This window comes from Microtus pennsylvanicus, chromosome 1, assembly GCF_037038515.1.
Source record: "Microtus pennsylvanicus isolate mMicPen1 chromosome 1, mMicPen1.hap1, whole genome shotgun sequence".
Lineage (NCBI taxonomy): Eukaryota > Metazoa > Chordata > Mammalia > Rodentia > Cricetidae > Microtus > Microtus pennsylvanicus.
This window is the reverse complement of record NC_134579.1, coordinates 40,590,166-40,613,163: the sequence shown is the minus strand read 5'-3', so window position 1 is coordinate 40,613,163 and position 22,998 is coordinate 40,590,166. Positions and strand designations below refer to the sequence as shown.

Below are 22,998 nucleotides of genomic sequence, written 5' to 3'. Positions count from 1 at the left end.
TTAAATGTTTTACAATAAGATATACAAACTTATCAATGTATAAAACAATTTATGAGGACAATTTAAAATATAGTGTCCTGTTTGAAATACGTACTCTCATCTATCTCTACGACCCACCTACCACATGACTGATCTAAGGACTCAGTATTAGACACACAAGGACGAGTGTTAGCATTAGCACTGTCACAGCTGCCTGCAGTCTGGATCCCTGGATTCCTGTCTTTGGCTGGAGTTTCTGAACCTATAAAATGAGGCAGCTAAAAATGAACACCATCTATAAATTCTAACACATTCTATTTTTCTTTGCACACTTAATTTCATCATACAACCTGAGGTGGAAAAACTCCTGATTAGGTTTTCCCAAAAGCTAGTAGTGACATCCTATAAACATAAATTACTTTCCAAGTACATATCCAACAAGATTATACCTGCTTTAAAAATACTTCTCCTGAAGTACCAACAGGATAGTAAACAAGGAAAACATGCAACATCTATAAGAAGGTCTATATTTTGATAGTTTAAAATATAGTTTAAAGAATAAAGAAAAATTAAAGGCCTTTATCTGTGATAATATTGAATTACACATCTCTATTTAAATCAAGAAATTAAGCTTAAAAGTTTAAGTTTTTAAAAATCCCATCCCATTGTTTTAATGTTATGGGTATTCTGTTCTCTGTTCTTACTTGCAAAAGAAAGCCCAGGCTGGATATTGTCCACAGGCCATCAGTAGGAATAAAGTATACTGTCAGACACTGAACTATAGCCACTGAGCTACCTCACAGAGGATTGCTGTGCATTTGATATCAACACAAGGTATGGACTCTCACAATAGTTTAGCTTAAGTACAATGAAAACCCCAAAATTTAGTTAACTATTACTTGATGCACTTTCTTAAAAACTCATTTTGACTCACCTTTGTCCAAGGATGTGCCTTGATTTGAGGGAATTTGAATTCTGTATAATTTGGGTTCATTTCTCTAATTTGCTCCCTTGTTGGTGTTCCCAGGACCTAAACCAAGAAAAACAAATACTGTCAACTTTTCCTATGTGTGTATGTGTGTGTGTGTGTGTGTGTGTGTGTGTGTGTGTGTGTGTGTATGCATGCACTGGTTTTACTGAAATAAAAAATTCCAAACAAATAAAATATAAAACTCAATAGATTTTGTAAGGATTTTTAAATTTGTATCAGTCTGTAAACCATGCTATACTGCCAAAGACTACAGTTCTACGGTAAGTATACTGAAAATCTGAGTCATAGAAATATTACTAGAAAATATCCCAGGGACTGGCTTACCAGTTAACACAACTATCTGTAACTCTATCCCAGGAGGTCCTATAACACCACTGGCCTGTAAGAATGGCCAAGATCAAAAACACTGATGACAACCTATGCTGGAGAGGTTGTGGGGAAAAGGGAACACTTCTGCACTGCTGGTGGGAATGCAAGCGGGTATAACCCCTTTGGATGTCAGTGTGGCGATTTCTCAGAAAATTAGGAAACAACCTTCCTCAAGACCCAAGTTATATCATTTTTGGGTATATATCCAAAGGATGCTCAATCGTGCCACAAGGACATGTGCTCTACTATGTTCATAGCAGCTTTGTTTGTCACATCCAGAACCTGGAAACAACTTAAATGCCCCTTGATCAAAGAATAGATTAAAAAAAAAAGTGGTACATTTACACAATGGAGTATTACACAACAGAAAAAAATAACGACAGCTTGAATTATGCAGGAAAATGGATGGAGCTTGAAAACATTATTTTGAGTGAGGTAACCCAGACACAGAAAGAGAATTATTACATGTACTCACTCATAGGTGGTTTTTAAACATAAAGCAAAGAAAGCCAGCCTACAAACCACAATCCCAGAGAACTTAGACAACAAAAAGAGACTTACATAGATCTAATCTACATGGGAAGTAGAAAGTAGAAAAAGACAAGATCTTTTGAGTAAATTAGGAGCATGGGGACCTTGGGGGGGAAGGAAAGAGGCAGTGAGGGGAGCAGAGAAAAATGTAGAGCTCAATAAATGTCAATAAAAAATGTATTTTAAAAAAAAACCCACCACCTGGCCTCTGAGGTTACCAAACACTCTCATGCTGCAGATACACATGTATGCAAAACAGTCATGCATATAAAGTAAATAAAAAAATGACAAAATATTCCAGTAGCCCTGGCTTCCTTCCCATTGCATTCCAACACTGTCTAGCAGCTATAAGGAAATGCAACACAAGCTGGCCAAGCCTAGCAATGCTGTAGTCTGAAATCTGTGCAGATTTCAAACAGGTCCTTCCTCAAAAGCGAGTCTCTAGGCTTGATTCATATATACATAAAAACCAAATTCAAAGAAAAGCTAAAAATTCAAGGTAAAATCAAGCAGATTCTACACTGAGAAAGAATGGATTTGCGAAACAAGTTTGCTGAAGAAAAAAAAAATCACACTACTTACAATTTAATGGCAGTTTCACAGGAGAGTAATATAATGTTAAATATTTAATTTGTGCTAACAATCAATGAATGATCGGGGTAGATCTAGACATTCTTTAAGACAGTCTCACTATGTGGCCCTTGCTGTCCTGGAACTCATGGTTATCTGTCACCTGAGTGCTGGAATTAAAAGCATACCCAAGCATGCCTAAGCCACACTCTTTAGTTTTTAATAGGCTTTAATTCTCTAGACACCATTAAAACTTTCGTAACTTCATTGACTTTTAAAATACTTTTCTTTCTTTTTTTTAAATTTATTTAATTATTAAAGATTTGTCTCTTCCCCGCCACCACCTCCCATTTCCCTCCCCCTCCCCCAATCAAGTTCCCCTCCCTCGTCAGCCCAAAGAGCAATCAAGGTTCCCTGCCCTGTGGGAAGTCCAAGGACCACCCACCTCCATCCAGGTCTAGTAAGGTGAGCATCCAAACTGCCTAGGCTCCCACAAAGCCAGTACGTGCAGTAGGATCAAAAACCCATTGCCATTGATCTTGAGTTCTCAGTAGTCCTCATTGTCCGCTATGTTCTGCCAGTCTGGTTTTATCCCAGGCTTTTTCAGACCCAGGCCAGCTGGCCTTGGTGAGTTCCCGATAGAACATCCCCATTGTCTCAGTGTGTGGGTGCGCCCCTCGCGGTCCTGAGTTCCTTGCTCGGGGGCTGGAGAGATGGCTCAGAGGTCAAGAGCACTGCCTGATCTTCCAAAGATCCTGAGTTCAATTCCCAGCACCCACATGGCAGCTCACAACCATATATAATGAGATCTTGTGCCCTCTTCTGGCCTGCAGTCATACATGCAGGCAGAACACTGTATACATAATAAATAAATAATTTTTAAAAAAGTTAGTAAGAAAAAAATAAAAAATAAAATACTTTTCTTCAAAAGATACTCTTAAGAAAATAAGACGACAAAGACTGAGATAAGATGGTAAAATACATACTTCAACATATCTAGACTTTATCAGGATCTGTACTGATTCATAAAATACTGGAGATATCTGCACTCATATGCTTATTGCTTTACAATAGACCAGATCAATCTATGTGCATATTAACGGGTGATGGATACAGGAAAATGTGTCGTGCATACACAATGGAGTATTATTTTGCCATAAAACAGATGAACTTTTCTGTCTTTAGCAACAACATGAATAGAACTAGAGGACATTATAATAAATTAAGTTGGCCATAGAAAAACAATTATCACATGTTCTACTTATTTGGAAGGTGAAAACCGGACACTCCGTTTATATATTTGTAGGAGGGCCTCTACATTAACAGTGGAGTAGAATCTACTCAATAGTAGTGATACAAAGTCCCTTAGTTATAGCTGTTAATCAGAACTTAACAGAAGTTTTTATCTTTAAAAAATGCACTTGTGACTTTTAAGAAGCTTTAGTAACTGACTTGTAGATTGTCATTAAAAATCCTATCATTATTTTAAAAATCAATTAAGCAAATAAAGAAACTCCCCAGAACACTTTATTTAAATCCATCCAACCTTGAATTTATTAAGGCTATTAGATGTGGGAAAAGACATGCAAACATCACAAATGTTCTAGATCTCACTTCCCTTGCTAAACACTGAACCACAGTCATTTTTCTACTCTTTGGATTAGCTTTTAAATCTTAAAGTCAAAGCACTTCCTAGGCAATTATGTTTTTTTTTTGTTGTTGTTGTTGTTGATAAAGCTGGAAAATTGTAAAATAAAATGGTTAAGTCTCAAATCCTAGGACTGATGCCTGAGGTACCTATTTAACATATCAAAGCAGACCTGGCCTCCTGGTCCAACCAGCATCCCTCAGTCCCTATCTGTTACAGGATATGGCTGGCATAACCCCAACCTATACCCAGAACTCTCCAGCCCAGGGGCTAGACTGCCCTTACCTGTATCTTCCTTTTATCAACAATAAACTTTCTCCTCCACCATACCTAGGAGCAAATCTCTGTGAGTTTGAGGCCAGTCTGGTCTACACTGCAAATTCCAGGACAGCCAAGGCTAGATATGTAGGCAAAGCCACAAAAACAAAACAAAACAAAACAAAACAAAACAAAACAAAAAAATCATCTAACAATAAAAAATAAAAAGCCTTCAGAAGAAATTTCTATAAGCAAAATGACAGCATATACTATTAGGGTTACAGCAGGTAGAAGAGATATTAAAATGATACTGAAAAAGATGAGGAGATACAGTTGAAACCAGGTTGTATGTGAGGTGGTACATTACTATTATTATTTAAAACAGACTGACATTTTAAGGAGCTATAGTTTTAATCTTAGAATACCCTCTGAACAACACAACAAGGAAATAAGTCTTAAAAAGCCATGATAGTTGACCCTTACTGCCACTTCAACAGGATTTACTATCACCAAGGAAGACACCTCTAGTGTCTCTGAGCTGCAACAAGCAGGGTCCTGGCAGGCTAATACCACCATTCATTGCTCTCTGCTTCTTGCCCGAGTGAAATGCAAAGAGCTGCCTGTGCTCCTGCTACCATGCATTCCTCACCACGATGGGACTGTGTCCTCTGACTCTGAGCCAAAATAAATCCTTCCTTACGTACTTTTGTCAGATATTTTGTCATGGTGATAAGAAAAATAACTAATAAAGAAGGAAACAGAAACAATACCTGGTGGCTCATATCCACAATCCCAGAACTTGGGTGCTAAGACAGAAGGACTTACCAAGTCTGACAAGACAGGTCTACACAACAGGTCCAGACTAGGCAAAGCTAGCTAGCTAGTAAATTCCCTATCTAAAATACAAAACCAAGGCCAGTCTGGTCTACAAAGCTTGTTCCAGGACAGGTAGAGCTGTTACACTGAGAAACCTACCTCAAAAATCCAAAATAGATGGTAGGTAGGTAGGTAGATATAGGTAGATAAAATAAAATTTAAAAACAAGTAAAACATAAGCCAATAGAGTCTCTGAAGCCACTGACATATTACAAACTAGGGCCCAAACACTTGTGCATAAACCAACAACAGCAAAGATCAGTACAAAACCAACACAAATAAGGTGAGGTTAAAGCGCCACACTACAGTGAGGGAAGGAATGGACTCCTGCAAACATCTGGAAGGAAAGCAAGGAGCTGATGTTTACTTAGAGAAATCTAGGAGGCAGATGGGACAGTAGCAAATTCTGTTCACAATGGCAGCTAAGTTAGAAAGCAGCATGCTAATAAAAATAATACTCATTGGTTAAAAAATGAATGACAATGTAAGTCTAAGAGCCAGTGAGACACTATGACAACAAAGTGGGTATAATTATATGAAGTCAACACCACAAGTAAAAGACATTTTAGTAACTCAGCTATTACAGCTCACCTTCAAAACCACATTTTAATAGGTTAGAGAGTATTTCACCTGATTCGCTATGGCTAACTCTGAGCTTTGAAACTGGACAAATGAATTTTTTCATTTTATGGATAGGATGTTCAATATGGGCTTTATCATTTCAGACACAAAAGGAGGTTCAGTTGAGTTTTTAAAGAAATGGGATTATTATTTTAGTCTCCAAGAAACCTTGGTGGAAGTTATCCATTCACAAAACTAAGAATACTTATTTCTGGATTTCTTAAAACTAACCTAAACTAGTCCTAAAAGTTTTATGCGCTTTCCTCCAGGCATGGCATTTCACTGTCCTGGTGGGCTTTAACTGCAAACTTGATGCAGTTTAAAGTCACCCAAGTAAGGAGTCTCAACTGAGAACCGCCTGGGGGAGACTGGCCTGTGAGCATGTCTATATTTCAGGAGGGCCCAGGCCACCATGGGTGGTAGCACTCCCTGGGCAGGTGGGCTGGTTAGGGTGGATCCTCCAGGGAGTCATAGTAGCACTCCCTCACGTTTCTGCTGGACTTCTTTGGCTGTGGATGAGTTTCCTGATCAGGAGTAATGCTGCATGACACTACAGCAAGCAGGCTTGCCATCAAGTCCCATCCTGACTTCCTCAATGACGGAATGCGCCCTACAAGTGTGAGCCAAATAAACCCTTTCCTCACCCAAGGAGCTTTGCTCAGAATGTTTCATACAGTGACAGAAAGGAAACTGGATTATTCACATAATAAAAGAGGAAGGAATAATAAAATTATCACTCCAATGGAAGAGGAAGCATTCTTCTATTGTAATAGAGTTTATGACCTTTCCATCTAGGCAAAAGTACCTTCTGTTGCTCACATTCTCTGACATCATAGAGGAGAAAGATTAAAAGAATTGGGGACCTATCTGCTACATCTCTTTGGAATGTTGTTCATCCCTTAAATAAAATCATTTCAGTTGTATCTGGTCCCATCCATATTTCTTATAGTTTTTTTTAACCCATTAGCTACAAATCAACCCCCACACAGAAAACATCAAAACAGAAACTGAATTTATAGTTTCAAAGAAGCAAACAAAGGCCATAGTAAGCATCTATAGAAAGCGCCACAATAGGTGCTTCTTCCACGGTTTATTTATTTTTCTTATTTTTTAAATGGGTTTTTATTTATTTATTTATTTATTTATTTATTTATTTATTTATTTATTTAGGGTTTTTCGAGGCAGGGTTTCTCTGTAGCTTTGGAGCCTGTCCTGGAAACTAGATCTTGTAGACCAGGCTGGCTTCGAACTCACAGAGATCTGCCTGCCTCTGCCTCCCAAGTGCTGGAATTAAAGGCATGTGCCACCACCACCCGGCTCCATGAGCTTTATTAGACAACAGCAAACTAGCTCAAAATCAGACGCTTCTTTCATTGGGCTTCTAAAAAAATATTTTTTTCTTATTTTTTTTGAGATTATAGCATTTCCCCTTTCCTTTCCTTCCCTCCAAATCCTCCCATGTATCACTCTTACCTCTGCTCCCTTTCAAATTCATGGCTTCTTTTTCTTAATCATTGTTTCTTACACACACGCACGCACACACAGCTCAATCCATATAACATTACTTGTGTACACACACACACTTTCAGGGGTGACCATACTGGTTGGATGACCAATTAAGTGTACTCTTCCCTGGGAAAGACTATTTTTCCAGCCCTCAGAATTCCTTAGTTGCCTACAGTTCTTTTTTAGGGTTGAAGACTCCAGAGCTTTCCCCAGGGCTTCCTAAAAATGACAGGAACAAGGACTACAGGAAGAGACATGCCCAGGAGGTATTAGTTGCTTTTTTACGGATCAACACCAGAGGGCACCAAACTTCAAAAATGGAGCTGCTAGTTTTGTTTACAGCTATTGTAAAGAAGCCATAATAAAAACGTTATTCCTCTGCTTCAAATTCTGCAGTGGCTTTCTAACTCCCTAGCATACAGCCCACTTCTATGGCCCACAGCTCTAGATTCCTCTTTCCTGGTACACTCACATTCTATCAACTCCACCATTCACAACCACCACACTGTAACTAAAACACACAGCAGACCTGATTTCAGTTAAACAGCTAAGCACTAGCCTCTTTTCAATAGTTTTCTTATGAAGCCTTTTCAGACAGCACCATCTCCAATGGGAATCCAGCCTTTGCCTCTGAAGAATGCTCAGCCATCTGAGGTAAACACCTCCTCCCCCATTGTTCCTGGTTGCTTCCTCCCAATCTCCCTTTGAATTCCTTCAGTGCAAGAACCTCTACATTCTGGGCCCAATACCAAGACAAAAATCCTTCACTGACTCAACAGATGTAGTTAAAAAGGTGAATACTTTGAAAGACTTTTTAAAAGGATGTGTGGTGTGCTGGCTAGTTTTATGTTACTGTGACACAAGCTAGTGGAGGAATTCTCAATTCAGAAAACACCGCTATGAGACTAGCCTGTAGAGAAGTTTGTAGTGCATCTTCCATGATTGATGCTTGATGTGGGAGGGCCCAGTCCACTGTGGGTGGTGCTACCCCTGGGTTGGTGGTCCTGTGTGCTTTAAGAAAGCAGGCTGAGCAAGTCATGAGGTGCACATCAGTAAGCAACATTCCTCCATGGCCTCTGCATCAGTCCCTGCCTCTAGAGTCCTTCCTACCCTGACTTCCCTCAGTGATGGAGTGTGACTTAAAAATAAACCACATCTTCATCCATTTACTCAGTGACGAACACTGATTAATTTTCAGGTTGATTTCAAATCTTGGTTACGGCAAATGATGTTGCAATGAACACGAGAAAGTACAGCATCAAGTTTGGGGGTACACACTTGAGGCAGAGAGGGCTTCATCATGTTGTAATTCAACTTTTAGTCTTCTAAGGAACCTCCAAATATGTCTTCCATACTGTTGTACTAATTCACATTCCCACTAACTGCATAAACGTTCTCTCTTCTCCACAGAAGTGTAGAGGTAAAAGGGTTCCAACTTTCTTCTCTCTCTCTCTCTCTCTCTCTCTCTATATATATATATATATATATATATATCCAGTAGTCCAAGTATTCCTGCCTCTGGTGACTGTTTTCTCCTATTGAACTGTCCTGGAATCCATGTCCAAAAAAAAAAAAGTCAATTAGCTATAATATAGAGATTTATTTCTTATTGGGGTGCATTATGTGAAACTCCCAAATAATCAATAAAAATATCATATTGGGGAGAGAAAAGGTTCAGGGTCCTAATAGTACTCTAAATTAAAAAACAGAAAAAAATATTTTTTGACTTTCAATTATATCCCATTCATCTGCAACTGAACACTTAAGTCTTGAGACTAGGACATGAGTCTTCCAATTTATTCTTTATCAAAAGTATTTTAGCTATCAGTCTTTGCTTCATAAATAAATTTATACTTGGGAACAAGTCCCTGTCCTCCCTTAAAAAGTTGACTATTCTGGGGCTGCAGAGATGGCTAAGAGGTTCTGAATTGCTCTTCTCCATGTTCGGAGTTCAATTCCCAGCAAACACACACATCTGTAATAAAATCTGGTGCCCTCTTCTGGCAGGCACATATGCAGACAGAACACTGTATTCATAAAATAAATAAATCTTTTTTTTTAAAACATTGACTCAAGATATCTTCTTCCCTGCTCCCATATCTACCCTTCCTCTAGGTCTTGGGCAGCAGAGGAGAGGGTGCCTGAACTGGCCTTGTCCCATAGCCACACTGATGAATATCTTGACTATCACCATAGAACCTTCATCTGGCGATGGATGGAGATAGTGACAGAGACCCCATCAGAGCACTGGACTTAGTTCCCAAGGTCCATTTGAAGAGCAAGAGGGAGAAGATAAGATGAGCAAGGAAGTCAGGACCGTGAGGGGTTTGGTCCACCCACTGAGACAGTGTGCCTGAGCTAATGGGAGCTCACCAAAGCCAGCTGGACTGGGACTAAACGAGCACGTGATCAAACCGGACTCTCTGAATGTGGCTGACGATGGGGGCTGACTGAGAAGTCAATGATAATGGCACTGGGTTTTGATCCTACTGCATGTACTGGCTTTTTGGGATCCTAGTCTGTTTGGATGCACAGCTTCCAAGGCCTGGATGGAGAGGGGAGGGCCTTAGACTTCTCACAGGGCAGGGTACCCTGCCCTCTCTTAGGACTGGAGGGGGAGGGGGAAGGGCCAGTGGGGGAGTGGGAGGAGGGGAGGAAGTGGAAATTTTGAATGGTATTATTTATAAAGTAATAAAAAATAAAATAAATGTATCACAATATTAAAAAAATTGACTCATCTGTGAAAATGTAAACCACTGACATAAAAGTGGAAAACTGTTTGCTATATATTCACAGGAACCAAACATTTTAAAAATTTCTAGGCGAATCTCTGCGTGAGTGGAGTAGTCAAGAAAGGAATATTAAGCAGGAAGGGAGATGGGAGATATCTGGAAAATCCTGAATTAAACCAAAGCCCAAATAAACAGCAGTCCTGTTTCAGAAGTTCTAAAAGTATCACTCCCTTTGAGACACAGAATCTGTTTACAATGCCCAGTTCTTGTCTCAAAAATACTGAACAGTATTTTGTACACTTTAAAGTCTTCTACAAGATTGCTTTGTGTTCTTATATGACTTCCACTACGTTTTTCTAATCTTTAAGAAAAAAAGCAGTATTGTTAATAAGGTTAAGGTTTCAGTCTGAAATTAAAAATGGCTACCAAAAAGTGGTCTCAGCTGCATAACCCAACTAAACACAGACTGAAATAAGATGACCAACCACTGGCCTTTTCAACTGTATCTGGACACAGTGACATGGAGCCTCTATTTTTCCTTATATTAAAAGGAAAAATATTTAATTATGAAATAGATCTTAAAATAATTTAATCATGGGGCTAGAGAGATGTCTCAGTGACTAACATCACTGGCTGCTCTTCCAGAGGATACAGGTTTGATTCCAGAACCCATGTGGCAGCTCACAATGATCTGTAACCCCAGTTTGAGGATCCAAGGGATCAAACACCTTCTAGCTTCTGGGATCACTATGCACACAGGTAATACACAATTATATAAGCAGGCAAAAAAAAATTTTCATATGGTAAACATAAAAATAAATCTTAAAAAAACCAAATGTTTATTTATTATTATTTTAAAAACCTGTTCTATACCACAGCAGGCTAAATAACTTACAATTCCTTTCTCCTTTTTTATCTCTATGTGTACACGTGTACATGAAGGCCCAAGATCAGCAACCATCCTTGGTGACTATTCCACAATATTCATTTACATAGGGTTTCAATCTAAACCAGAGCTTGCATATATAACTACTCTTCTCAACCAGCTTACTCTGAGCTCTCTCGGCAGAAAATGTCAGGCCCAGTCAACACTCAAATGGGTTTCTGGGGACTCAAACTCTGGCCCTCGTGTTTGTACATGTTTTCACATCTGGATCATTTCCCCACTGTTTAAATGTTGTTCTGTATTTTGGAGGGAGGAGTGTCTGTGTGTATGACATTTTTGGTTCAAAAGTATACCTCAACCATCTCACCTTGATTATTTCAACCAACTGATCCACACCACTGTCCCCAGGAAATATTGGTTGTCCTAGCAACAACTCAGCCAATACACAGCCTGCAGACCATACATCTGAAGAAAAAAAGGGGGGGAGGTTATAACACTATAATTTGAGGTGAAATCTCTATTTTATTTTTATCACATAGCGATGGTTATATCCAAATGACAATAATTTAGTCAGAATCAGTGATGGTTTCATCCCACATATTGCTAATTAAAAAATCTATTCATATGCTTGAACCCTTTTTATTTTTTAACAAATACATGTTTTTTTTTTATTATAAGTATTCATCTCTTACAGTATGTGTGTGTGTGTGAGTAAAGAAAGGGAGAGACAGGGAGACACACATAGAGAAACTAGGGCTGACTTACTATGTAAGCCCTAGGTTGGCTGGAATTCACAAGAGATCTACTTGCCTCTGGTTCCTATGTTCACAGACAAATCTTACTTAGCCTTAGGAACCAAGATCAGGGTTGGAGAGATTGCTCATCCATTAAGAGCACTTTCTGCTCTTGAAGAGAACCTCATTAGATTCCCAGCATCCAAATGATGGTTCACAACCATCCATAGTTCCAATTCTAAGAAATTCGACATCTTCTTCTGACCTCTACAGGCACTAAGTATGCATGTGTTATCTGTATACATATGCAGGCATATATATGTGTGTGTGTGTGTGTATATATATATATATATATATATATATATATATATGGATATATACAAGCAAAACACTTTATACACATAAATTTTAAAAACTTTAAGAAGAAAGCATCTTAGATCTAAAAATGGGCCAAATCCATGCTTCTTAGGCTTACATAAACGGTCCATGTGTCAGACAATATGACTGTAATTATTTTAGGTGAGCCTGGCACAACTCAATATAGTATCTTACATATAGGTATATATAGTATAGATAACCAATATCGAACATTTGAATAAGACACTGATCAATAAGAATATGGAATGACATTCCCAAGGACAAAGGGTTAAATTTGCTCTTGGGGACCACTGAGTTAATAAATATACTAAGAAAGTCACCTTCTATTCCTATAGTACTTTAGTAACATTTTATTTGCTCCTCATAGTAACCATGAAAAGTAGGGAGTATTAGCCATCATTTTCATTTTACAGCTTAGGGAGAGGATACCTGATGTCAGTCTCAGCTTCCCAACCCCATGCACACACAATTAAAATATGAAATAAAATCATTTTGTCCCTTATCAAACCTAGCCTTAAGTTTGATGGATTTTGTCTTGCTTTTCAGATCCAGAGGATCATGGTCTTTGTGCTGACACAGCAAATGTACTAGAACAGGTAAGACAGGTTAATGAAGATTTCAACTCTCTCTAATCCTTGTATCACTAGATATTTCTAGTGAAACTTTTAAACAACCAGCGGGTGTAGCTGAACTAATGAGTTAAGTTGACCAAAAATTAAGTAATGCATACAGTAGAAATTCAAAAATATTACTGCCCTATCAATTACAGTATTAACATTTTAAAAGTAACATTATTAATTAATCAATTATCTAAGTAGGTATCAGGCTCAGAAGTAAATATTTCAGGAGAACTAGAAAACTAATACAAGATCCACGAGACAGCTCAGGAGATAAAAATTCTTGCATTGCATGGCTGAAGGCCTGAGTCTGATCCACAGAACCTACATAAGGACAGAGGAGAAAGCAGACTCCAAAGTTGTCCTCTGACCTCCGCATGCATGCCATGGTATGCATCTTCCTGCCATTCATCCTTGCCTCATTAATCTTTTAAATAAACTTAATAAAAGAGCTATAGTACTTACACTTCATTTGAAACTTTAAGTTCAAAACAAATGCATTAGCCAACTACAATACAAAATAATACTTTTATAATTTGAATGCTAAAAAGCATAGAAATAGAAAATACACATTAAAGTCTAAAAGGTTAATTTTAGTTAAATTTAGTTCTGCACATTTCTGCAAAAATATATTGCAGCCATGCCCTTTCCCTGTTGGAGAAACTCTTAAGAATCAGGGTGCAATGAGCAGTTATAAGCACTGTATTTGGGTTTTGTACTCACCTATACTAGAGGTATAATCAGTGGCTCCAAAGATCAACTCTGGTGCCCTATAGTACCGAGAACAGATATATGAAACATTGGGTTCTCCTCGGACCAGCTGCTTTGCACTAATGAAAAAAATAGAGATAAAAAGCAATCTTTAAATCCAAACATCAAAGAAATGAGCATTTCACACACCACATTTACCTAAGCCTCAGAAGACTGCAATAATGCAACAACACACTTGTGACTGTTTACAAGGAAAGAAATACGCAATCTAATCAAACTGGTATAAAAAAGTAGTGATTTTTTAAAAAAGCATTTGTCAAGTGTTACCTAAAAAACAAAGAGATTAAAAATTACAAAAGGATACAGATTTTGAATTTTTTTGGGTCCCCTGTTTCCAGAATTCTGTTTCTGAAATATAAAAATGGTTGCCAGGCACAGCAGTGCAATCCCAGCACTCAGGAGGCAGAGACAGTTCAATCTCTGTGAGATGGAAGCCAGCCTCATCTACAGTGAGACTTCTTGGTCAGCCAAAACTACACAGGGAAACCCCGTCTCATATATAATAATTAAATAAAATATAAAGATAAGGGGCAGGAAATTTAAAGAGTGAGACTAGATCAGAATAGATGAATGTATCAATACCCTTCACCTACATGCTTTTTTAAAAAAAGTAAGAAACTGTGCTCTGCTTTTAAATTGGACTTCTGACTCAGGATGACCAATTCAAGGTTTACATAACCAAACTATCCATGCTTTTATATTCTATTCAGCTTGCTAACTGTCTAAACACCTGTTACTAAACAAACTGCAAAAAGGCATTCAACTTCAGGGAAAAAACAACTCAGGACTTATAAATTCTATCTGTTTACATATTATTACAATTTTGCTCCTAAAGTACTTTATAGTATATAGACTTAAACACTGAAGTGAATTACAGTGTCCCTCAGATGACCCCACTCCAAATCAGCAAGCTGACCTACGAGATACACTGACACAGGAGATAAATACACACAAAATCAAATCAGAAAATATCAGAGCTAAAGGTACAGGAAGGCAAAGACACAGTCAGGAGAAATGGTCCTCCAGCCTAATGTCTAGGCTTCCTTCCCCCCAATTTACTTTCAGTCAATGATGATGCTAAACTTGTTTTCCCTTCATTGGCAATTTCAAAATTTAACCTTCTCAGGCCCACATAAAACAACCACTTGGTACATTAAGAATGTTTTCAGCCATCAGAAAATCAAGACACTTACGACTTTTCTACCTTCAGAGTGCACTTTGGGGCTTAGAATATAGCTCCTTGATAAAGTTGCTGCCTAGGATGTAGAATTTAAACAAACGGCAGGACATGGCCTAAGTCCCATGCCCTAAGGCCCAGCACACCACTGGGAAGCAAAGGCAGTGAGTTTCTAGGACAGACAGGGCTACAGAGAGACTCTGTCTCAAAACCAAAATAAACAAGGTCCAGTTTTAATTGACAAACAGATTCTTAAATATTGTAAGAAATTTTACAATAAGTCAAAATTATATAACTGACAGCTTTTACAACCTGGATATTCTACCCCCTCAATACTGATGAAGCTAACTTTTTCTTTTGCAAGTGAGAGGTTTTGACTCTCTAACTTGTGACCTCAACGATTCTGGTCCTTAGACACTCCATCCCTTCCTGCTACTGCCAGGCCTTTCTTCACCTAGTAAAAAATTATTGAGGAGAACATAAGACTGTTCAACTAAGTTTCTGCCACCCTAGTACCTAAGAGCATGGAGTGTCTGCAAAGTCCTACTTCAGAGCTGGTGTGAATGGGCTAGTTCCACACCTGTGTGAGTTCCTCCTCCAACTTATCAGAACAAAGCTACTTTACATCCCAGGAGAATCCCAGTGCCAGCAGTGCTCTGACAGTACTTAACAGCCACTTTCCACGGCGAGGCACTGCACAAATAACAAGCCCTAGCTAATCCAGGCAGCTTTTCCTACATGAAATACACTGTGGGGCTCCGTTCCAACCATCAAATGTGAACGTTAGATGCTTATTTTCAGAGAGCCACAGCCTGCAGAGTGAGATACTGGGAGGGTTTATAATCAGAAAATTGCAAACAGGGATGTTTAAACAAGGTGCGGAATGAGAGGAAGAACCAACTTACTGACAGAGCAGATTTGTTCACTTTCTTCCAGTATCTCCCTGCACCCAGGGAAAATATATCTGTTGTTAAACCCACAATTCACTCTGCAGTTTGGTGTAAAGTCTTTATAAAAGACGTAGAAGTATGGGTCAATATATAATTGGTGGTGCTAAACTGAAAAAGAAGAATTTCTAACAAGGATGGAAAAAAATTAGACAGGAGAGAATCCAAGTTATAAAGACAGATGTTTCAGAACAAAAGGGAGAGTTTTGCTGGTGGCTGTCACAGAGTATGCGTGATGCTCTATCCTACTATGGACACAGGCTTGACTGCAGGTGGGGAGGCTTACAGCCACTGACTACCAAAAGCGAAAGCAACAGAAACAGTGTATGATCAAGAAATCGGTTTAAGAAATCAAACTAAATATGGTTTCTCGATGTTGTACCTCACTTCTAAATTGAGGTTAAAGTGCAGTTAAAAGAATGTGTGTGTGTGTATAACTTAAAAAAATTATTTGTAATGAAAATGGAGCATACACACACACACATACATATTACATAAACTCAAGCAGTACTAAAGATGAATAAGTATGCAAGTTTTTCGAGTACATAATAATCTGAAAAATGTCCCATCCCACAAGAAATCATGTCCGGGACATTACTTATTAATTTAGAAATAAGCCATGATCAGGCATTCATGTGTTTTACACCACGCTCACCCCCCAGTATTTTTCAAACCATAGCATACTACCCCTATAGTACTAATGGGGCAGCAGTTCTCTGTTTGCACGGGTTTACCATGTGGCTTAGCTCAGCCTCAAACACCTTAGTCTGCCGAGCACTTGGGTTATCAGCAGGTGTCACCACAGTCATCAGCTTGAATGTCTGTACTCCTGTGGAGGTCAGGGGACAACTTGCAGGACCAAGTCAGTTCCAAGGATCAAACTCAAGTTCAGTCTTGATAGCAAATGCCTTTCCCAAGTGAGCCATTTTGCCAACCCCTGACTTTTCTCCTTTAACACTTCCTAGATGACATTCCTTTCCAGTTCAGACAATTCCCTCATGTTTTCCTCAGTGCCATGTATAACACTGTATTTGTATATATCATAACTTGTTTGGATATTTTATTGCTACTAGATATTAATAAACAATTATATTATTATTTTAAAAATCTCTAAACATACTTAATCTCTCAACCTGTATAAGGAAATAATCCTCAAAAGTTACATGTTAGATGAAAGGTACACAAATTTATTATTCCAATACAAATTATCAAGACCATCCTCACAGAGAACTACAATAATTTATATTCCCTGAGAAAGGATTACAGGGCCTAGACCACCACTGTAATATACTGAAGAGAGTATGAGGAAAGGGGAAGTGAGTGGGAAAACTAGCTTACCTTCCAAAGTCACAGAGTTTTAATACAGCTGTATCAGGATCCAACAAGAGGTTCTGTGGTTTAATATCTCGATGGCAGATTCCAAAGGAATGGATATAGGCTAAACTTCTGAACAGCTGATACATATACAACTGAAATAAATAACAGACATTAATTTAATACCTCTGGTTTCAAACATCGCTGAATCATTATGCAGTAAATGAATAACACTCTTGGCAGACCTCGAAAATGCTGATGATTATTAGTACACAGTTTTCCCCAAACAAGTTTTATGCTATTTCTACATAAATTAGGAAATCAAAGTATCATAAGACATGTATTTATGCTATTCTTTAGTAATTTAGAAAAGGATCCAGGCATGGTGGCATACAACTGAGGCAGGGGAAGTCCAAGTTTAAGGCCTACCTGGGCAACTCAGTGAGACCGTATCTCAAATTAAAATGTACAGAGCCCTGGGGACATAGCTAAGCAGTAGAGAACTGGTAAAGAGGCCTGGGGATGTAGCTAAGCAGTAGAGAACTTGGTGAAGAGGCCTGGGGATGTAGCTAAGCAGCAGAGAACTTGCCAGGCAGGCACCAAGTCCAGGACTTAACCCCCTTCACCCACTTTAACATCTAACCTCAAGACAGCTGGATAGATTTTTTACTTAAGACACAGATGAAGAGCTCAGAGAGAGATCATAAAAGCCATATGGCTGATAGATAGCAGCTTTTAGATCAGAAGTCAGGCTCATTATTCTTTCTAGTATCTCAGGTTATAAAAGCATAGTGTCATATTTAGTATCATTTATCTTTCTGAAATGTTGGCTTTTTTTTTTTGTCTTTCTGAAATCATTAATCGAGACCTAGGAAAACTCACAGGTAGAGTAAGAAATCTAATCAATTGCCTATTGAGACATCAGTAATTCTGCCAGTAAGTAGAATTATCATCTTTCAGAATAATGTAGATTTCCAATGCCATTTAATAACAGAGGCCGGGGGATCTCCGAGTTCAATGCCAGCTTGGTCTACAGAGTAATCTTCAGGACAGCCAGGGCTGCACAGAAAAACCCTGTCTTGAAAATCCCAAACAAACAGGTGCCACTGACACTGTGATGATAAATCGTTTGTTTGTTTGTTTGTTTTGGTTTTTTGAGACAGGGTTTAGCTGTAGTATTAGAGCCTGTCCTGGAACTAGACCAGAGCTGGCCTCTAACTCACAGAGATCGGCCTGCCTCAGCCTCCTAAGTGCTAGAATTAAAGGCACGTGCCACCACTGCCCGGCTAATGGTAAATCTTAATTGCTAGCTTGACAGTACTTAGAATAACCACGTCTGTAAGGGCATTTTTAGACTGAGAAGGGAAACCATCTGGATGTGGGCTGCATTATTCAATGGGTGAAGTTCCTGAACTGCATACAAGAAGGGAAGCTCACACACCACATATCCTCTGAACATGACGGCTGCCCCATGCGCTCCCACCTTGATGCACCTTATCCTCCAGAACTCTTAGGCCTCAATAAATAAGTATTCTATTTATTTCAAGACCAACATTGTGATTCATTCTTTTTCTTCTTTCTTTCCTCCCTCCTTCCTTATGTATTTACTTACTTATCTGTAATCTCTCCCAGGACAGACTCTGACTTTCTACAAGCTGGCCTTCATCCTGTCACGCCCTCTTACTCCAGACTGCCGAGACTGTAAATATGTGCCCCTTATCCAGTCAGGCTCACTTTAAAACTTTCTACATGCTTACTTTACGAGCTCTACTCCCAGTTAACACCAAGGAAATCATTGCTGTAATGATTCAAATTAGACGGTAGTGTCTGATTTAAAAAACAAACAACATATAAAAACAATAGATTGGTGGTGGTGGCACGCCTTTAATCCCAGCACTCAGGAGGCAGAGGCAGGTGGATCTCTGTGACTTCAAGTCCAGCCTGGACTACAGAGTGAGTTCCAGGACAGCCTAAGGCTAAACAGAGAAACCCTGTCTCCATTAAAGTCTGACCATAAAATGATTTATTCACGATCCCTTGTGAGGAGAGGAGCCCCTTTAGCAGCCCAATTTCCTCTTTAGTGTATATACTGTTCTTAACTTCAAGTCAGTTATGTACCTGTTCCCACCCTTACCCCGAGCTTTAAATTATTTTCAGTTGAAGATGGCAGTGTTTGGATTATTACTCCAAGACAGCTCTATGTCAAGTATGGGATAAAATAAGTTACTAATTATATTGCTACCATTAAGAAAAAGAAAAGAAAATTCAAACAACCCCTAGTTGATGGCACAGATAATAAGAATATGTCTCTAATTAGATTCAGTAATTCACAGTTTTAATCCCAGCACTCAGGAAGCTGAATGAAGCAAGAGGATTGCTACAAATATCAAAAGTTCCAAGCCAATCTGAGCTACAGAAAAGATCCTGTTCGTCCCTCCCCTACCTCACTCCAAAAGAGAGGAAAAATATGTTTCTAATCATCTACCACAACTGTAATTAGGATTCTACTAGATAAATTCCTAGCTACTTTGAAATTAGTTCATATTTTAATAACACTAATATTATTATTTGTATTAGATACCAAAAACTAAAGAATATCTGTTTATGTTTAAAACTGACAAGTTTAAATTTCTACAATTGTAATAAATGTAATAAATATGTCTACAAATCGTAATAAAGCATTAAAATGAAGATACTAATAACTATAGATTTACTTAGTAGGTTCCTGCTGTGCTGTGTGGTACAATGAAGACATCTAAAACTAAAATGATGTTACAGGGCTGGGAGATGTCTCAGAGGATTAGAGTATTTGCTGCACACACACGAAAACCTGAGTTTGGATCTCCGGAGCCTGTGTAAAAAGTTGGGACTAGCTGCACTTGGCTGTGACCCCAGCACTAGGTGGAAAGGGAGACCCAGGAGAGCCCACACCATGAGCTTCTGTAAGGTTCAGTAAGAGACCTTCTCAAGGCAAAGGTGGGAGGGAGGCTACGGAGGAGAAAGCACGTCCTCCTCCTCAGGCCTTGTGCCTCACCCCATACCACACACACAAGGTGTTATGGCTATCAATCCCTAACTATGAAAGTATCTGTATCTTCTCATATTATCTATTCCAATTAATGTATCTCACGTGCATGTACCTCCAACAGGATGTGTGTGAGAAAGGGCAGGCAAAACCTAGCACGCATGTGCAGGCCTAGAGGACAGCTTCCTAGAATTGGTTCTCTTCCACCTCCAGGTTAGGTCCTAAAATAGAACCAAGTGACCAGTACAGCAAGCACTTCTATCCTTGTGGAGTAATGAAAACTTTACAAAGGACTCCATGCCTCAAAACCAAGTAAGAACCTAACAAAATCTAGTTTGCTGCTTTTCTGGAGTAAATGCAGTATCAACAGAGTTGGAACAAATCCAATATTCTGCATAGCTCATATCAAATGTTTTGCAAACTGGAAGCTGTTCCATTGTTACATACCTTGACATAGATCACAGGGAGTGTCTGTTTGGCTCGACTATAGTGTCTGGCAACTCTGTACACTGTTTCCGGAACAAAGTCCAGCACCAGATTAAGGTAGACCTCATCTTTCTGAAAGAGAATGAAAGAACAAAACAAAACAACAAAAACCAAAAACAGATTAGAGATTGATCTGAAGTATTCAAATTAGAGTATATTCTACATATATCCATTCATTTTAAAGAAAAGATTCATATGGGTAATTACAGAAAATTACTTTTGAATATAAACAGACCTGTACAAATGCATTTATTACACTTTATAACCCCAGTATTGTTAAGATTCGCATCATAGTGCCTATGCATATGTTTGGATAGTTTATCACATCATAACTTCTACTATTTTCTAGGCTGAAAAACCAATGCCTCCCATCCTATCAGGAAAGACAGCTTGATGACAGTGTTGAGTCGAAAGCTAAGAAACCAGGCTGCGAGCCCTGGCTCTGCTGCTGATTGGTGTGTGTATGTCAGTCTGCCCAGCCTCAGTTTCTTCAATTCATATGAAAGGCTGGGGCAGGTAGTCTGTGAAATGCATTAGTCTCCACACAAGTGTTTTTGTTTGTGTGACAGTCTAAAATTTGCAGAACAGTCACTAATACATGCAACAAAACTTATGGCAATGAGATCATACTCACAGCTTATTAATGGTCTGGGGTGTCAGTTTCTCTTTTTAGTAGCATAAAGACAGCAGCTCAATGTTAGCAAGATAGAAAAAAGAAAACAAAGCACTAGCCACACCCTGTTCTTTGAACAGCACCAGTTAGGTAAACTGAGGCAGAAAATGGTTACTGAGTGGTGACACTGCAGGCCAATGTTCACAATTCTCCTGACTAACCCAAGGGAACGGCTTCAGTGTCAGGTTTATGGAGTCTCTCCTACAGGTCAATGCTGCTACAGAAGGCTTCCCTCCTGTAGGTAAATACCGTGACAGTGACAGGGCATCTTGCAACACTACAAGTATTAAAGAAAAAATGTGTGTTTTTTATAACCCTGGTGGTATTTAGCTTTATGTACAGTTTAGCCTGAACTCAAAAGCAACATGGCTACAAAGAAACCTCAAGTGTGCTGAGGGAATCTCATATTAAAATCATCATCAATAAATTAAATTGGAGTTGAGGGGAGAGATAGATTCTATCCTACTTTTAATACTTAAAATCACTAGTAAGAATTTGGGGTTCTGGCTAGGTGTGGTGTACACGCCTTTAAACCCAGCAAGCGGATCTCTGGGCGGCCAAGCCAGCTAGAGATAAACAGTGAATCCCTGCATTCAAAGAAGGGAAAGATGGGGTTCTTGGTTCAAGAGAGAGCAGGCAATGGGGAAGAGACACAAAGCAGTTCATTTATTAATTGACCAGATAGCCCTCAAGTTTGTTCTTAAAACTGGTGGTGGGGAAAGGAAGGTAAAAACTGGCAGGCAGTGACGCAAGGCCAGCCATGCAAGATCACTGCTGTGCTCCGTGTACTGTTTTTACTGCTTAAACAAGGTTCAAATACATTTTTATATTAAGAAGATAAAGGTGAAATTATAAAGGAAAACTGGTAAAACAAGGTTCTAGGACAGTGGTTCTCAACCTGTGGGTCAAGACCCCTTTGGGTTCATTTGTAATGATGAAAATACATCCTGCATATCAGATATTTGCATTACAATTCACAACAGTAGCAAGATCACAGTCATGAAGTAACAACAAAAACAACTTTATGGTTGGGGGTCACCACAGCAGGAGAAACTGTAATAAATGGCCGAAGCCTGAGAATGGTTGAGAACCACTGGTCTAGAACAGTGGGAAATGAAAACAAGAACACAGAGGAGTAAAACCGTATAGTAAAATTTCAAAATGCTCTGAAGTCTGAAACATTTTGAGTACCAGGATGGCATTAAAAACATATCGTCTCGTAGAAAAGGCTGGTCAAAGGTAGGCAGGTAAGTAGGACGGTGTGTGTTCTCCAGCCACTTAGGAGGATGACGCTCAAAGACTAGAGTTCAGGACTTCCAGGCTAGGCTGGGAAGCATACATAGCAAGACCCTTCCTCAAGAAACAGGAGAGGGAGAGCTGGCTTAGTGGTTCAGAGCACATGTTCTTGGTTTTATTCTCAGCACCCACATGGCAGCTAACAACTGTCCAAGGAGGTCCAATGCCCCCTTCTGGCCTTCCAAGCTCCAGACACATGTAAGTGGTGCACAGCAGACACATAGGCAGGAAAACACCCATATACATAAAATAAAATTTAAATTAAAAAAACGTATAAAACTAAACTAAAACTAAATGCCACCAGCAAACAAGAACAACATAAAAGCACAGAAAGCAAGAATGTACTGAAGTTTTGTATAGAGTTAACGTCAGACAATGTGTTTGAGACACATGTGAAACATAAACACATTTCGTGTTTAGACTCTGAGGCCATTCTCAAGACATCACACTATGTAATATTTCAAAGTCTTTAAAATTCCAAAATCCAACATCCCTGGTCCCAAAGCTCGAATAAGAGAAATTCAACCTTATAAGCAGGACCCAGGCTCAGTGGACCTCAGGACTTAGAAGCTGTTAGCACATGAAAACCTTTATCTAAAGGACTATGGACCAG

At 39.0% G+C, this 22,998-nt stretch overlaps 1 protein-coding gene across 2 annotated transcripts in view; it reads right to left on the bottom strand.

Moving 5' to 3' along the window:
• The window catches only part of Gsk3b (glycogen synthase kinase 3 beta), a 146,904-nt gene that overhangs the window by 37,276 nt on the left and 86,630 nt on the right, over positions 1 to 22,998 (bottom strand). For both annotated transcript variants that reach the window (XM_075962432.1, XM_075962436.1), the window contains exons 4-8: positions 20,378 to 20,488; positions 16,930 to 17,060; positions 13,420 to 13,526; positions 11,335 to 11,432; positions 914 to 1,009 (exon numbers count right to left, since the gene is read on the bottom strand). In XM_075962432.1, the coding sequence (XP_075818547.1) occupies positions 914 to 1,009; positions 11,335 to 11,432; positions 13,420 to 13,526; positions 16,930 to 17,060; positions 20,378 to 20,488 (543 nt within the window). The remainder of the gene's footprint in view (positions 1 to 913; positions 1,010 to 11,334; positions 11,433 to 13,419; positions 13,527 to 16,929; positions 17,061 to 20,377; positions 20,489 to 22,998) is intronic.